Raw genomic sequence first — 18,678 nt, 5'->3', positions numbered from 1 at the left:
TGTCTGACCGATGGAGCCAAAATCACGCCGTGCGGTGCCAGAATCGAAAAGATGGTCGTCAGTAATAGACAATTGTGTCGGATGGATATCACCTTGCATGTAAATTTTGCGATTTAGAAAAAGGAATAAAAAGTAACTTTTTGTTATTATTAAATATGTACCCTATGTAACTAGCGCGTTTTTATTGCAAATGTTGAAAAATATAGATCAATTTATCAAAAACTCACTAAACTAATATCGCCAGACGTCGACACTGTACATCTGTCATCGCAGGCAATCCGCATTTGACAGACCATAAAACCAAAATTGTGCGCGTGTAGTAGAGTTGATACAAAAATACACTAATACTCTAAAAAAACCGGCGCGACTCATCATTTCATTCACATCCCATTATCGAGCCCAAACTTCACCAAACGAGTAGAAAAGCTTCAAAAGAGTGAGATGTAGTACTTCCTAAAGGGCGAGATGTTCGTTTGTGCTTACGTTTCCACAAGTGAGTCGAAATTCTTTTTTCTCGATCTTGAGACAATGATACTGAACTTTAGACAGCGATTTCGGATTGATTTAGCCATATGATTGATATTTGAAAACCGTATATTTATTTACTTCACTGACAATAATTTGATGAACGACAGAATGATTTGACACATTATACATTATAACTAACTGATGATAATGTTAAACCATTTATCAGATGCTACTAGCATGGTATTTCTTTGCTATTGCTAATTATAGACCGCAGCGCTTCGATAGTCTATCCCGATGGTGTTAGTTTCATATAACAATATTCTCAATGAAGTCTGAACAGCTTTCAATCATCTGTCTGGTGTTTGGAATAGTTTTGAATACGAGGGTCGTTCAAAAAATAAGTTTCAGTGCCTCAGAAATCGCGGAAAAATAAAGATAAGACAAAAAAACAGGCTGATTTTCGAAATCTACGTTTTATTTTCTATTTTTCTACATAATCGTCGTAACGTTCCAGGCATTTTTCATAGCGTGGCACGAGTTTTTCTATTCCGAGCGCGAAGTGCGTAGCGTCCAACTTTTGACGTAGGACTACGTCTTTCATTTCTATACTGGGGTGTAAGTTCAAAGTTTTGAAAACAAAAGCGTTACGCCGGAGAACGAGATTTTGAGCCTCAATAGTTCCTAAATAACTGAATGAAACGATACGATAAACACTTCACTCGAAAGTCAAAACGTCTACGCGTTATATGCTTGTTACTTTTTGATTCAAAAACTTGTTTCAATAGCTTTAAAATTGCTTTCAAAACAGGCTATTGAAATCACACCAATCGGTATATAAGCGAGTGCCGCTCGGAAATCCACTCAGTTATGATTGCGCAACGGTTGATGTACGATCGCTGGAATGGATGGATGTTCCCCTAACACAGACTTCAAACCATGGAGCCTGGAGAAAACGACATTGGAAACGCATCAACCGTTTGATGATTAGGCAAAGTGTTGATAACTATTTGCTGCGATAACTACTTCCATAATGCATTAATTGACTTAAATTGGTATTTGTTTGCAATTAAATTCGTAGAGAGTTTCATTCATTCACTAGTTTAATCAATAATTTAATCAATACCCACAAAAGATAGCTCTGCGCAGCGACGATATCGTACCCAATGAGGAACATACGAGGTGGGATTATGGTTAATTGAAGAAATACAATTGATTACTAAGTCAACGGCAGTCCTACGTCAACCTTGCGGTTATACCATAGGTATAACCCATCCATAGTTTTTCAAGTACGATTTAACTGTTGGAGGAATCACCGACCTCCAACAGTTAAATCGTACTTGTTATAAACCGGGGCTCTGGCAACCCTATCCCAACCAATGAAAATTGAGCGTAGGCAGCATAAAACAGGGCTCGTCCTCAGGGGCTCACGTATTGTTTACTGTTTGGAGTCATATATGTTAATATTTGATTACGTTGGATAGTTTCCTTTGGCAAGCGATGTTTGGATACTCATCCGGAAGCTTTCTTGTCGATTTGTAATTACATTAATAATGACAGTAATGACATTGTTCGGAAGAAAAGGAATCGGGACTGTTGAGTGCGCTGATAGAGTGACTCCATATTTTTCCGTTGCGTGAACCACGTGAAAATTTTCATTCTTCAAAGATGGCGGACGGTGCAAAAGTTTCTTTTCCGAAGCTCAGCCAAACGAATTGGGGCTCATGGAAGCAGCGCATGGAATGGCTGCTGGAGCGTGAAGATCTTTGGGAAGTGATAAATATTGCGAAACCAGAACCCGAAACGGAAGAATGGAGGGCTCGAGACCGAAAAGCACGTGTCAATATTGGACTCTTTTTGGATGAAAGCCAGTTCAAAGTCGTGAAAAATTGTGATAGCGCTCGTACTATGTGGAATGCGTTAAAAGAGCACCACGAAAAAGTGTCCATGTCGACGATTGTACACTACTTGAATATGTTGTGTAGTGCTAGTATGTCAGAGGGCGGTTGCATGGAAACGCACCTTGAGCACATGGAAGATTTGTTCGACAAGCTTGCCGCTGCGGGCCAGAATCTCGAAGAATCGTTACGTATTGCGATGGTGTTTCGCAGTGTGCCATCATCATATTTGAATTTGGTGCAAGGTTTACAGAGTCAGGTTAACCCGGACTGGACTGTGCAAATTGTGAAAAATCGTTTACTAGAAGAATATCGCCAACGTCAGAATCGCAGTGAATCGCTTACACAAAATGTAAAAGCGATGAGGTTAGATGCGGGAACCAATAAGAAAGAGCGTGTGTGTTATGTTTTGTCAGCAGTCAGGTCACCTTCGGAAGCATTGTAAAAAGTGGCTTGCTCAGAAAAATAAGTCAAAGGGACAGAGTGACAAAAATAAACATGAAAAAGCTAAACATGCTGATGGTCCAGATGATGCCAACGGTTGTGCGGTATGTTTCGTGGCCGGTACAGTTTTTCGAAATAGCTGGGTAATCGATAGTGGTGCCACATGCCATATGACAAGTGACAGATCGTTTTTCGCGGAGTTAAATGACAGTGTTGATTCCACAGTAACATTGGCCGACGGGAATAAAACCAAAGCAACGGGAATCGGTAACGGTATTGTGTACGGTGAAAACGCGAATCGTGAGAGAGTCCAAATTACTCTGAAAAATGTACTCTATGTTCCGAAATTAGACGGCGGGTTGATTTCCGTGGGAACGTTAGTCGCGAATGGATTTCTCGTGAAGTTCGGTGTGTCGGGTTGTGAAATATGCAATGATCGCGGTAAAGTGGTAGTTATCGGAGAAAAGTGCGGTAGTCTGTATAGCCTGAAAATTCAAGAGTCTTCAATGAAGGTAGCTGGTGATCACCATGAGTGGTGTCAGCATACGTGGCATCGTCGAGTCGGGCACAGAGAACCCGATGTTCTACGACGTTTGGAATCGGAGGATCTGGTGCGTGGATTCAAAATGAATGACTGTGGTGTGCGTATCACATGTGAAAGCTGCTTGAAAGGTAAACTGACCCGAATGCCGTTCCCCGCGTTGAGCACGCGTAAGATTTCGAAACCGCGGGAATTGATTCACACTGATTTGTGTGGACCCATGGAGAACACCACACCCTCAGATAATCGATACATTATGACAATGATTGACGACTATAGTCGGTATGCTGTGGTTTATTTACTGAAGAGCAAGGATGAAGCAGCCAGTAAAATCAAACAATATGTTCGTTGGGTGCACAATATGTTCGGTTGGAAGCCCTTCGTCATTCGCTCGGACGGTGGCGGCGAGTATGTGAACCGAGAGCTCCAAGAATTTTATGAATTGGAAGGAATTAAAGCGCAGTATACGATGCCTTATTCTCCTCAACAAAATGGGATAGCTGAACGTAGAAATCGATCGTTGCAAGAAATGGTTTTATGCATGTTAGCAGATGCGAATTTGCCAAAGTTATATTGGGGTGAGGCTGTAATGACGGCGGCATATCTCCAGAACCGTTTACCGTCACGCGTGATTAAGAAAACACCATTTGAGCTCTGGACAGGAGAGAAACCAGATCTATCTGATCTCAGAGTATTTGGATGTGACGCGTATGTGCAAGTTCCAGAACAGAAGCGATTGAAACTGGATTACAAATCGGTGAAGCTTACTTTTGTGGGTTATGCAGAAGATAGAAAAGGTTTCAGATTTGTGGACCGTGCAACAAATAGAATTACTGCCAGTCGAGACGCTAAGTTCATTGAATTGGAAAACAGCACTGACAGAAATGAAAAACGAACTGAATCACCTAAAAATTTGCAACCGGAAGTAGAGCTTCAAATCACTGATAATGAACCCAATAATATCGAGGAAGTGAACAGCGATCCTGATGATGATAATGGTATTCTGTCATCCGACATTGAAGGTTGGAGTGATGCTGTTTCAGATGGTTCTATTCCAGCAGAAGATGTTCGTGTTCAGGAGGAGCAGGAAGTGCTGCCTCAAAATAGGCGTAACCGTGGTATTTTGCCTTCCCGTTATAGTGATTACGTTGTGAGCATTGTGAAGGATAGAGTTGAAGAACCGACGGATTACCGTGAAGCAATTCAGGAAACTGACTGGAAGACAGCAATGAATCAGGAAATGGAGTATCATGCAGAAAACGGAACTTGGGACTTAGTACAGTTGCCACCTGGAAAGAAAGCTATTGGATCGCGCGGGGTATTTAAGCTGAAGCGTAATGAACAAGGCGATGTCGTGAAACATAAGGCTAGACTTGTAGCCCAAGGTTATAAACAGCGATACGGTGAAGACTATCTGGATGTTTTTGCACCGGTTACGAGACAGGAAACTTTCCGAGTATTATTGGCGATAGCGGGGAAACGTGGTATGATTCTCAATAATTTTGACGTGAAAACGGCGTATTTACATGGAGAAATTGAGGAGGAGATTTATATGCGGCAGCCCCCTGGATTTTCAGTTACTGAAAAGGAGAAATTTGTCTGTAAACTGAAGAAGAGCATCTATGGGCTCAAGCGATCAGCGCGTTGTTGGAACCAAGCGCTTCATAGTGTGTTAGTCAAACTAAGATTTAAACAGTGTTCATCGGATAGCTGTCTGTATATTCGAAACGATGACAGAGGTATTATTTTCTTGTTGATTTACGTCGATGATATTTTGATTGGATGCAAGGAAGAAACCATGATTATGAGTGTTTTCGAATCGTTTCGCAAAGAATTTGACGTCGTAAACCTAGGTGAAGTAAAGCATTTTTTGGGACACGAAGTTCAGCGTGAAAATCGTTATTACAGCATACGTTTGACAAGTTACATCAAGACGCTGATTAGAAAATTTGGTCTTGGAGAATGCAAGCCATCGAGTACCCCAATGGATCCCGGGTATCAATGAGCAGATGATACGAGTCAAGCTTTCTCGGATACTTTCCTGTATAGGAGTCTTGTAGGAGCACTTTTATATGTAGCTGTAAATGCGAGGCCAGATATAGCAGTCAGTGTTTCATTACTTGGTCGAAAAGTTAGTGCGCCGACTGAGATGGATTGGAAAGCTGCAAAACGTGTCGTGAGGTATTTGAAGGGAACAATGGAGGTACGATTGAGATTCGATCCAGGGAAGGATTGGACATTGGTCGGCTACTCCGATGCTGATTGGGCAGGAGATCACGCAAGTAGGAGATCTACCACTGGATTTATATTTTTCTTCGGCAACGGTCCTATCGCTTGGGCGAGTCGTCGTCAGACATGTGTCAGTTTATCTTCGATGGAAGCGGAGTATATCACGTTAAGCGAGGCGTGTCAAGAACTTTTGTGGCTTCGACGGTTGATGGCAGATTTCGGTGAGGATCTATCAAAAGCAACAACGATTTTCGAAGACAATCAAAGTTGCTTGTCATTTGTAAAAGCTGAACGCACAAGCAAGAGGTCTAAGCATATAGATACCAGACACCATTTTGTGAAAGACATGGCGGAAAGAGGCGAGATTAAGTTGGTGTACTGCCCTACAGAGGAAATGTTAGCCGATGCATTGACGAAACCATTAGCGACGACCAAATTCAGACAGTTGGCAGAGATGTCAGGATTCGTGATAAGCAAGTTCGGTGCTCGTTGAGGAGGAGTGTTGGAGGAATCACCGACCACCTTTGTTATAAACACCATGAATTCCTACCCCTTGTAATGTCATTATTTCAGTAGTTGCTGCCAAGCTATGCAAACTAATAATGCAGTGACAGTTACATTTTTGTACCAGTTAGAAATTATATCCCGTAGAATAAAGATGTGTGATTATTGAGAAAGTGTCTTTAATTCGATTACGGATGTGTTCCTTTCTTTTTCTTGCTCCGCTACTTCGCCGGTTCGCTTTGTGTTAAATCTGCGGGTTCTGCCCACAGTAACTGCGTCACGAATTTCTTCAGTGTTATCGAATCGTTGACCGTCGAACACCTGCTTCATCACCGGGAATAAGTGATAGTCGCTAGGGGCGAGTTCTGGGGAGTAAGGAGGATGCTCGAACACAGTTCACTTGTATTTTTTCAATTGCTCTTCAGTTACGCGAGCCGCCCATTATCGTGGATGAGAATCAATCCTTTCGTCAATAAACCTGGCCTTTTGTTCTTTATCGGTCCAAAACTCCACAATAGTACGGTGATGAAACAGGCGTTCGGCGGTCAACGATCCGATAACACTGAAGAAATTCGTGAAACAGTTACATCGTACTTCAAAAAGTTGGACTCTACGCACTTCGCGCGTGCCACGCTATGAAAAATGCCTTGAACGTTACGGCGATTATGTAGAAAAATAGAAAATAAAACGTAGATTACGAAAATCACCTTGTTTTTTGTCCTAATTTAATTTTTCCGCGATTTCTGAAGCACTGAAACTTATTTTTCGGACGACCCTCGTATGTTGGTTCACACTTATCAAACATGACAATAAAATGTTGCATTTCTTCGGCGAATGCAAAAGATACCGCTGTATTGTTGACCTTTACAAATTATAAAAAAGTTTTGGTGTAGCGCAAAAAAAAACTTCTACAGATTATAATACCTGCAATATTCCATTAGTTAATCTAGTATTTTTGATCGCTGGTACAATCAATTCGATTGGTGTATTGCTACCTAGTACTTACTTTATTTCTTCCAAATTGAGTTCTTGGAATCTCGTTCGATAAAATAAAACTGTACAAAAGCAAAATTTTTTTTTCATAATTGGAGAATCTAGTTATAGCGTTAACTAAGTTTTGCTATAAAATGGTTCTTTATTTTTTAGGTTCGGGTGATCACGTTTGAATCGTGGTGAATCGTGTTTCTCATTCCGATTAAATCTTTCTTGTAGCATTAGTTCGTGAGCAGCTAGATCCATTTCTTCCTGAGTCATCTCAAGAGCTTCTTGTAATTCCAGTTGTGTGCAGTGTACCAAATCAGGATCACAGTATTTACCAAGTCCTTGTTCTAGGAGAACCTGAAAAAAGAAAAATGTGCTTTCAAACCAATTGTCAAAGTCGTCAAAGTCATATCTGTTTTGCAAATTGTATCAAAATCATAGGTCCTGTTTACATTCGACGGTTATTACTTCATTACTACTCTTAGAAAAATCCTCGGTCGAAAAATATGATAATGTTTGCATTTGATAATGCAAACATTAGTAGAATGTACACATTTTGACATTACATATTGTGAACAAACTCGCATCCCTACCAGAGGTTAGTATATTTTACGCGGTAACATTAGTAAACTTGAATGTTGTCATATCTGAAAACTGGTGAGAAAAGTGCGTATTAACAATGTTGCCATAAGACAATACGGAGGTATAATAAGGATACCATTCTGATACGTGCATTTTCGGTGCGTAAATGAATCTTACGAATCATGGTTCTGCTTGACATATATGTTATTTGTACGTTATTTGTCTCATTGTAGCAAGAATCACTTCATTCTATGTTTTCAGTATTTCTCAACCCTACACTGAGAGAAATAATTAGTAAATATAACGAATTTTTTGGTAAATACTACCAATCTATAGTCATTTTCGACCGTACTAATAAACACATATGTCAAGCAGAACCATGATTCGGAAGCCCAATATCGGCTACATTTTCTCGCCGAAAATGCTCGTATCAGAATTATATCCTTATTATACCTCCGTATTGACTCATGGGAACAATGGAAATGGTTAATACGCGCTTTTCTCACCAGTTTTCAGATATGACAATATCCAAACTTACTAATGTTATCGAGTAAAATATACTAATCTCTGGTAGGGATGCGGGTTTGTTGACAATATGTACAAAAAATTTGTACATTCTACAAATTTTTCATTACCAAATGTATTTGGTAGTTTTCGACCGAGGATTTTTCTAAGCGTACACAACAATCTTCATTGTCCTTCTTCTTCTTCTTAAATGGACCCATCGTTCCTTGAGGAACTTCGCCGTCTCATCGTACTCTGCGTTTCACAACTATAGAACCACTCATTTTTTCTGAGTTTCCAGAGATATGTAAGAAGTCGGTTGAATTGAAGTATATAGTGTATAGTTTGTTTGTTTGTCTATTATTATCTTTTGTTTGTTTGTTTAGTATTATCTGTTATCTAGTAGCGTAAGATATGAATCTTATGAATAATTTGCTACCTCCGGTTTTAAAATTGGCACAGACATAATTATAATCTATCCTATTCTTTACTATCGTTATAATAAAATTCAATTTACTCGATTCCAAAAATTTATGCAGCCACTCTTGAAGATTGCTTCCGAAGGGGAACGCTTCACAGCGGGGGGTAATGAGTTCCAGTTTACCACACCTCGAACGAACAATGAATTAGCATAGCATGCGGTGTTGTTGGCAGGTATTACCAGGTTCTGCAAGCGGCGTCCACGAGTTTGGATAAGTTTCCGATAAAGTATGCCAGGAGACTTTGTCTTCAATAGATTCCATAAAAAAACACAGGATCGGTGCGCGTAAAAGTTTTGTAAAGAGCACCCAATGAGGTGCTGTTGCAGGTGACTCACGTGATCAAGGCGGTTCAGCCCATATACATATCTCACACAGCAGTTTAATGCGACACGCAGCCGGTTGAAAGATGTTGCGCTGGGGCGGACGTGGAGGACGTCGCCAAACAAAAAATGCGGCAGGATCAGTGATTTAAACAGTTTCAGTCTGGTGGCGGTCGGGGCAGTGCGGGTACAGCAGTAAAGCATTCGAAGACTAGCATAGATCTTTCCACATTGTTGAATTATGAGTTCGTCCCATTGGAGATCATGTTGGAAGATAAATCCTAGGTTGTTGACACTTTCCGACAATTCTATACTCTGCCCGTCCAGTTTTAGTTCAGATTCTGGGGAAATAAAGCTTCCAGCTCTACGACGTCGGCTTGTTATGAAAAGTGCTTTGCTCTTAGCAGGATTCACTTGGAGTTCATTCCGTCGCGACCAATTCGAAACCCGTTCAAGATCAGCATTCATCATCCTGATTAAATCCCGAGTACATGGACCAAGCCTACCAACGTATAGTTGTACATCGTCGGCGTAAATCTGGATGGAACAGTATGTAAGCACCGTCGGTAGGTCGTTGATATGGCAGCAGAAAAGCAGAGGACCGAGAACTGAGCCCTGAGGTACTCCTGACGACACTTCGACACTGCTTGAACAGCGGTCACCACAGAAAACTGTCTGTCTTCTCCCACGCAGGTACGATTCCAACAGGTTTACGGCAGTAGAAGAGAAGTTAAACTGAGAAGCTAATTTGCCAAGCAATTTGCTATGTGGAATAGTATCGAAAGCCTTAGAAAAGTCGAGCAGTAATAGTATGCCAGCACCTTTTTTATCAACAATGGTTCCTAAATCGTCGTACACTCGAAGAACTGCGGTTTTGATGCTCTGTCCTTTACGAAAACCGGCCTGACAGTCTGTTAGTAAATCATTTTCCTCTATATAGCTGGTCATTTGGTGTTTGAGGAGCTTCTCGAAAGCCTTTGACAATGCACAAAGGATGCTAATAGGTCATAGATTGAAGATATCGTTCAAATGCGCTTTTTTCTTCAGTGGCAAAACCTTCGCATGTTTCCAGGGATAAGGGAAGGTGGAACTACTGATAAACATGTTAAATAAATGCGTAATTTGTTGCACAACTAATGGTAGTATGATCTTGAAGAAGTTAATCGGTAAACCGTCCATTCCCACGGCGTTCGATTTGATGTCCCAGATGGCGTTCACGACTTCCCAATAGCGCACAGGTCGAAATGAGAAACTGTACAACGATGGTGGTGCTAGTCTCAAAGGTACAGCTTCTCGATGAGTATTTCTCGTAAAATTTGCAGCGAATGTACGATTTACATCATCTGGATCAAACGCACAAGGTCGCGACTGTTTATCTTTGCCTACTCCAAGACTCTTTACCCGCTGCCATAAGGTTTTCGAAGGTATTCTGCTGTCTAAAAAACGATTTAGGTACTGTCGTTTAGCTTGAGTTATTTTCGCGTTGGCGCGATTCCTCAATATCTTGTACCTCTGCCGCCTGACGTCCTTCAAATGTGAAGGTGCTTGCAACCAATCTTTGTACGCCAAGTCACGCTCAAGCAGGAACTGATGAACACTATCAGTGAACCATGGATTGTACTGTCGACGACTGGCAGTGACACGTAGAGGAATACACACATCGTGTACTCTTTTGATGTGAGCGTTGAAGAATTCCATGGAATCGGCTGGACATTCCATCGCGTAGAATTGGTTCCAGGGGATGGACAGAATTTCGTGTTCCAAAACATGCGCATTAAAATTTGCGTAGTCTCGATAAGTACGTGGAGTGGAAGGCCGTAAGACGTCGAAGTCAACTGACGCATAAATTAAATCGTGCTGAGAAAGCCCGGGAAAGCTGACCTGTCCAAATCGCAAAACCTTTTCGTTGTTGTTGGTTAGGAAGAGATCAAGCTGTGAGCACCCTCCACCATGAAAGAACGTTGGTTCGTCGCTCACGGATGACAGAGAAAAAGTACGGAGCGTTGATTCGAATAACGTACGTTTGTTACTAGATCGCATCAAGTCAGTATTAAAATCTCCCAGTAGAAAAATGTTTTCATAGCATGCGGCGTAATTGGCCAACTTCTCCGCCAAAAAAGACGAGCAGTCGTTTTCCGGAGGATTGTAGATGACCATATAACAACTATCTTCATTTTATTTTTTTTTATTGTGATATTATTATTGTGATATTTTTTTTATTGTGATATTTTGAGAAAACCACTCACTGACATAAATGTGCACTTTGAGCAGTTTATCCGTATTTAGAAGGCTAGAAGTACAATTACCAGCTTTGCTTATTTTCCAGTCAAATGCTTGCCATGCGTACTTTAGCTAAAGTAGAATGTTCCACAATTGCATCTAAATCAAGGTCTACTAGCGATTCTTTCGCGATCGAAAGAATTGCCAAGCCATTGAGTCGGTTCATTTTAGAACGCTGTTAATGTTTAATATATTAAGCGCCATTTTTTTCTTGCTGCACTTTCCATTCAGCCCGCATCAAGAGCGTTAGCACAACATCAGTGTCGGTCCCAGTTCACAAAGATATGATTGTATAAATAGAAAATAGTCAGCCTGGTGTACCTGGGGGAGACACATTGCGTATTTGAAACAGAAATGCCAGCAAAGAATCAATTTTCTCCAAACAATTACCGGAACATGGTGGGGTGCCCATCCAGGAGACCTCATTCAGTTGTACAAAACAACGATATTATCAGTGTTAGAATATGGCAGTTTTTGCTTCCGATCAGCTGCCAGGCTTCATATTCTCAAGCTGGAGAGAATACAATATCGTTGCTTGCGTATAGCCATGGGGTGTTTGCATTCGACACATACGATGAGTCTCGAAGTTTTGGCAGGAGTACCCCCGCTTACTCTTCGGTTCACAGAATTATCCTACAGATTTCTCATCCGTTGGAAGATCATGAATCCATTGGTGATTGATAACTTCGAAAATCTACTCCAACTGACTCCTCAGTCAAGTTTTATGTCTTTATACCATGAGTACCATACCCACGACGTGCACCCTTCACCGGGCATCTCCAACCAAGTTTGCTTCCCATACTTCTGCAATTCCTCTGTCATTTTTGATCTGTCCATGCGACAAAAAATCCATGGAATCCCAGATCACCTACGCTCCGATTCTATTCCGCCGATATTTTCGGCAGAATATGGGAAAGTTAGATCTGATAAAATGTTCTTTACTGACGGTTCATTCATAAACGGGTCCGCTGGCTTCCGCATCTTCAATGAAAATTCCAGTGCTTCTTTCAAACTCAAAGATCCTTGTTCCGTGTATGTCGTTGAACTGGGTGCGATATATTACGCATTAGGGATCATTGAAACATTGCCCATCGACCACTATTTTATTTTTTCAGACAGTCTCAGCTCAATAGAGGCAATCCGTTCAATGAAAGTTGATAAACGCTCATCTCATTTCCTAACAAGAATAAGACAACTATTGAGTGTTTTGGTCGAAAAATTATTCAAGATTACCTTAGCATGGGTTCCTTTCATTGCTCGATTCCGGGGAATGAGAAAGCGGACTCGCTAGCTAAGGTGGGCGCTTTAGAAGGCATACTTTTTGAAAGGCAAATTGCTTATAATGAATTTTTCCACATTTCTCGTCAGTATAGGCTCGTAAGTTGGCAGCGCATGTGGAGTGGTGATGAGTTCGGTCGTTGGTTACACACGATTATCCCTAAGGTCTCGACGAGTGCATGGTTCAAGGGATTGTATGTAGGTAGTGATTTCATTCGCGCGATATCTCGGCTTATGTCCAATCACTACAACCTAAATGCGCATCTCTATCGCATTGGGCTCGCAGCAAACAATCTTTGTGATTGTGGCGATGGCTACCACGACATCGAGCATGTGGTCTGGTCGTGTATCCGGTTCCATGCTGCTCGCTCTCAGCTCTCTAGAGCACTGAGAGCACAAGGCAGAAAATCGGATATCCCCGTCCGGAATATCTTAGGTAGCCGTGATCCTGATCTTCTGCTTCATCTATACCTGTTCCTCAGAAACGCCGATGTCAACGTTTAATGATGTTTCCTTCGTTGTGTCCCCGTTTCATATCCCTCCTATCCGATCGATAAACTTTTACTTAGTCGCGGCAATACATACACACACTCTTTACAGATGCACGGGCCGAAGGTTGTGCAGTCCACTGATCATTCAACAAGAGCCAAAGGTTGTACCGCTCATGACAACTCTACACGAGCTGATGTTTGCGCCGGCTAGTGACCATTCTATCCTGGATTCCTCGAGTCGAGAAAGACGCACCACGCTAGATATGGGGTACAGAATAGGGGGGCGTTGCTGATTAATGGTCAGCTGCATCCCAATAGGAAGTATCCCGTGTCGGGCACACGTACAGAGCATCGAAGACTGCAACATACCAATTATGAGAACACTTGTAATACTAACCTCGAGCCAACCGCGAGTAATCGGTTACATATTACTAACATAGTTGTAAGCAAACATTGTCGAAATATTGAACTCCCGGCCCCGTTAGGCTGACGCCATATGAGCCTTAATAAAAATATGTATTTTGGATAAAAAAAAAAAGTTTGCCTCAAACAGTGCGGGTCATCATGTGTGAACACATACATTATCTAGAAGTACGCGTTCTTATAATGCAGCCTAAGTAATATCTGTAAACCATCGCATAGCATGGAGGGGCGCCAAGGCATACGTAGCGATCTAATGTGATGTTGGGGTTTCAATTTTGCGGAAATCAAAGAGAGGTTATTGGTTGCATGTACGAGTAGAAGCAACTGCTAATGATGGATGTTTCTTAATCAATTGAGAGATGAAATATAATACGAGGAGAAAATTACTATTGAAAATTCTTGGATTTTGGCGCCCCAAAGGTTCAGCGCCCCCTGCAAATGCCGGGTTTGCCACCCGCACACTACGCTACTGCATTCCAGTATCTAAAAGGGCCAACTAATAATGCTTTCAACAAGACATATGCTTTCAAGTTTCAAGCTCTTTTTTATATACGCATAATTTTGACATCCGTCTCTTATTTAGTATTTTGTTTGATTTGTTATTTCATCAAGAATTTTACGAAAATCATTCGTTCGACAACTCGCAAGTAGATTGGACAAGTTTTCGACTCGATCCAAAAAAAGGTGTTTTTTCCACATCGAATCAGACTGTGTTTTGTTTTCATCGGTTGCGCTTGCGAATGGAGCCAAGCTCAAAGTGGTGCGCGACCGAGACGCTGAGGATACAATTCAAACAGATTCATCACACACGCCAAACAGCAGCGGCAACTATAAGCTTATTTTTCTTTTATCTTCCTATCATTCCTTCTACCATCTGTGCTCGATTTACACCATTGTTCATCTTTGTGTTAACCAAATCGGCAAACGTTGGCATTAGGGGTGTCCATTTTTTTGGTTACATTACCGTTGAACTTTCATTGGATGTTTTTTCATTTTAGAATTTTACAATATAAAATAAATTGAATAAATACTAACGGCAGCATAACCTTATAATATTTTTTTTACTTACTTCTTTATTTTGATAATTATTATATCATATCGAACAGTTGGCTGATTTTTCTGATATGGGGCTGTCCACATACCACGTGGACAAAAAAGCACGATTTTAGACACCCCCCTCCCCCTCCGTGGACAAACGTGGACATTTTCTATACCCCTCCCCCTGTTGACCACGTGGACATTTGTTCATTTTTTGAATAAAAATCGGGAAAGTAATTGAACTGTGGGTAAATTCCCTTCCAGGTTTGTTTCTATTTTCTATGCTTTGTTTTAGCATTGTTAAAAATAGTTTATTAATAGTTTATCAATAGTAGCGGTTTGTAGACAATATTTCGATTTGTTTCCCAACATTGTTCGTGAGATTATTTGTATAACTCCTTAGTTTCATCCAAATTCCATTTACGTTGTAATTACGTTATATTTACGTTATATCAAAACATCACTTGTGATTCTTTTCTGGGACATTTTGTAGCGTAACCTGACGAAAACTGGCTGGGCTGCTTAAGTGTTGGATAAAAAACAAACAATAAATTCAATAACATCGTTAGCTGAATTCAGTTAGTTGAAATCATCGAAGAAAAGCTGAAGTGAAACAAGACACCAGTGTTCAAGATAATAAAAAGCTGTGTGGTGTTATGTAGTTCTTTGCGCAACTTGAAAATTCCATCAACGCAGAACTTCTGCTTTTTTGTCGAAAGACTGCGCAACGTGCTTTTCATTATATCCAATAAGTCGAAGTTCTTGGCGTTTAATTATTCCTTCCACCGGCCTGGACAAATGATAATCTGAAGAATGCCTTCCTTATGGTGGAGACATACTTTAAGGACAGCTATGCAGTTTATTTGACTGGCCAACAGATTTTTTTTTCACTCAACATTTCTGTGAATGCTTAAATTTTGCAGTCAGTCACGATTTTCTTGAAAATTGTAAATTTGAAAATATGAGCTGATTCAAATACCTTTAAATCCAAAGAACATACCTGCAAAGAACACTTCTCGCGAGATACAGTTCGTGCATCCATAAAAGAATTTGTTGTTTGTGTTCCATTTTCGCCTTGCGAGTTTATAAAAGATGAAGGCGAAACGATTTTTACATCAAGAGCGGAAATTGAACCAAAAGCCGCATCTAGAAAAACAATGTCGTCTATTTCTAATATTACAACATTTTAACATGCTTTGACGGTGTCTCCTTTTTCTTGATAAATACCGATAAAAATATAAATTCCTCGGAAATTCAGAATAAATTTCATTTATTATTAACTACAGATGTGATTTTTTTTAAATTATGTATTTAGAGTGTCCACGTGGACATTATCTACACCCCTTCCCCCCTCTCCGTGGACAAGCGTGGACGTTTTCGAAACCCCCACCCCCCCTAAAGTTGTCCACGTGGTATGTGGACAGCCCCTATGGCTGAGAGCGGAAAGGAGCCCCCGTTGACGCCATTCAATATTTCTGATACCGAACCTCCTCCTGAAGAGCAGGAGGATGAAGCAGAAATTGAGGAAGAAAATTCTGTTTACGAAGTTAAAAGTTCCGAAGATGAGGAAATCGACGAGAAACAGGATTTTCGCCCAAAAGAATACCCTGAAGGCTCCAAAGGCCCAAGATAATCCAAGAGATAATCGATGTTGTCGGTCGCTTCAAGAACTTCACACTAAAAACTGTGAAGATTATTGCATGCGATCGACTGAAATCTGTGTCATATAAAAATGACAAAAGAGCGTCTGTTCCATTTTCGCGGTCGAAGCAGCATGCACTACCTGGCTTGTTTGCGCTTTCAGACCATGTGGATAACATTTCAAATGCTTAAATGAAAAAAATGTTGCTTTTTAGCAGCGTTCATCTCCCTCGATGCCTAATTCAGCGCAAGAGGTCAAGGATTTGACAACTGTCATACAGTGGAAGCATCATCATTCAGAAGCAACATCACCAATTTAAATTTTTAGTTCACAGTTCTAACTGTGACGTATTTTCTCTCTGTGAGCCATGTTTGTTCAGACGACGAGCTGAATTTTCTAGATTTCAACATTATTCGCTTTGATCGAAACGACTCGTTTGGTGGCGTACTATTGGGTATCAAAAACGTCACTCCTTCTATAAAGTCACTATCCCATCGATTACAGGTATTGAAGTTGTCGCTTGCCAGACACAAATCAATGGCAAAAACCTCTGCATTGCATCGATACATATTCCTCCCAGAATTATGGTAGGCCGCCATCAGTTTTTTGATTTCATCGAGGCATTGCCGGAGCCTCGGCTAATCTTAGCTGACTTCAATTTCCATGGAACAGCATGGAAGTCACTCTACGATGACAGCCGTGCCACGTTGATTTATGATCTGTGTGACAACTTCAACATGACAGTTTTAAATACTGGGGAAGCAACTAGGATAGCCAACCCTCCTGCACGGCAAGCATGCTAGACATATCTGTCTGCTCTTATTCATTATCCGTGGATTGCACATGGGAGGTAATCCAAGATCCGCACGATAGTGACCACCTACCAATAATTTTATCGATCGCCAATGAATCAAGATCTAGTGAGTCAGTCGATATTGCGTATGACCTCACGAAAACTATTGACTGGAAAAAAATTTGCGGAATTAATATCTGAAGCAATCGTTTCGATGCATGAACTTTCTCCACTCGAAAAATATAACTTTATATCGAGTTTGATTTACGAAAGCGCACTTCAAGCTCAAAAGAAACGTGTTCCTGCTACCACTTTCCGACGTCGTCCTCCATCACTTTTGGGATAAGGAGTGTTCAAAGGTCTATCTTGAGAAATCATTCGCTTGCAAAAAATTCAGGAAAACATGATTAGTGGAATGGTTTCGAAAGTACCAAGATCTTGAAATCAAACTAAAAGGTTTGATTGAAGCAAAAAGCGTGGATATTGGCGGAAAAGTGTCAATGGTTTGTCAAGGGAGAGCGCTATGAGCACTCTTTGGAATACGGCTATGAGAATGCGCGGCTGGAACCATACAAATGAAAGTGAGGAATACTCTGATCGTTGGATTTTCAAATTTGCAAGAAAGGTTTGTCCTGATTTCGTTCCTGCACAAAGCGTCGAACGCGACATTCCACTCCAATGCGATTATGAAAATTTTTTGATTGTAGAACAGCGTTAGCTGAACTTGTTCAACAAGTTTCTAGAGCTGAATATCCCACATGACTGGAGACAAGTGAGAGTGATAGCCATACGAAAACCCAACAAGCCGGCTTGCGATCACAATTCGTATAGGCCGATTGCAATGTTATCCTGTATTCGTAAATTGTTAGAGAAAATGATTCTACTTCGTTTGGACAAGTGGGTCGAAACGAACAATTTGTTGTCAGATACGCAGTATGGCTTCCCCCGGGGTAAAGGGACGAATATATAAAAATGTTCTATTCGTTTGTGTACGCGTCAATAACTCGAAAAATACGGAACCGATTGAGCTCAAAGTTGTACACAATATACAAATTTTTTTATGCAATGTTGTTACGGCATAAAAAATTGGACAATTGGAAGAAAAATGATTTTAAATATGACCAGAGTGCGTTTCTGAAATTGAGCTCCTAATGAAAATCGACTATGAATATGTGTTTTACTATCTATCTATCTACATATATAAAAATGGAGTGATGTCTGTCTGTCTGTCTGATTCTTATAGACTCGGAAACTACTGAACCGATCGACATGAAAATTGGTATGTAGGGGTTTTTGGGGCCGGGGAAGGTTTTCGTGATATTTTGAGACCCCTCCCCCCTCTCTAAGGGGGGGCTGCCATACAAATGAAACACAAATTTCTGCATTACTCGGAAATTAACCAAGCAAACGAAACCAAAGTTGGCATGTGAAAGTTTTAGGGTGCAATAAATGTTTCTATGATGGTTAGACAGTCCTTCCCCCACTCAAAGGGGGGGCTGCCATACAAATGAAACACAAATTTCTGCATTACTCGAGAATTAATCAAGCAAATGAAACCAAATTTGGCATGTGGAGGTTTTAGGTTGTAATAAATGTTTCTATGGTGATAAGATACTCCTTCCCCCTCTCTTAGAGGGGGCTGCCATACAAATGAAGCACAATTTTTTGCATTACTCGGAAATTAATCAATCAAACGAAACCAAAGTTGGCATGTGAAAGTTTTAGGGTGCAATAAATGTTTCTATGATGGTTAGACAGTCCTTCCCCCTCTCTTAGAGGGGGC

General features: G+C 40.8%; 1 protein-coding gene across 2 annotated transcripts in view; it reads right to left on the bottom strand.

The window, feature by feature from the left end:
• Nucleotides 1–576: 576 nt before the first annotated feature.
• The window catches only part of LOC129771828 (muscle calcium channel subunit alpha-1), a 156,508-nt gene continuing 138,406 nt past the window's right edge, over nt 577–18,678 (bottom strand). For both annotated transcript variants that reach the window (XM_055775899.1, XM_055775897.1), the window contains exon 26: nt 577–7,419. In XM_055775899.1, the coding sequence (XP_055631874.1) occupies nt 7,192–7,419 (228 nt within the window). In that variant the 3' untranslated portion in view covers nt 577–7,191. The remainder of the gene's footprint in view (nt 7,420–18,678) is intronic.

Source organism: Toxorhynchites rutilus, chromosome 2 (assembly GCF_029784135.1).
Source record: "Toxorhynchites rutilus septentrionalis strain SRP chromosome 2, ASM2978413v1, whole genome shotgun sequence".
NCBI lineage: Eukaryota > Metazoa > Arthropoda > Insecta > Diptera > Culicidae > Toxorhynchites > Toxorhynchites rutilus.
The sequence above is the reverse complement of the archived record's forward strand: the minus strand, read 5'-3'. Positions and strand labels throughout refer to the sequence as shown.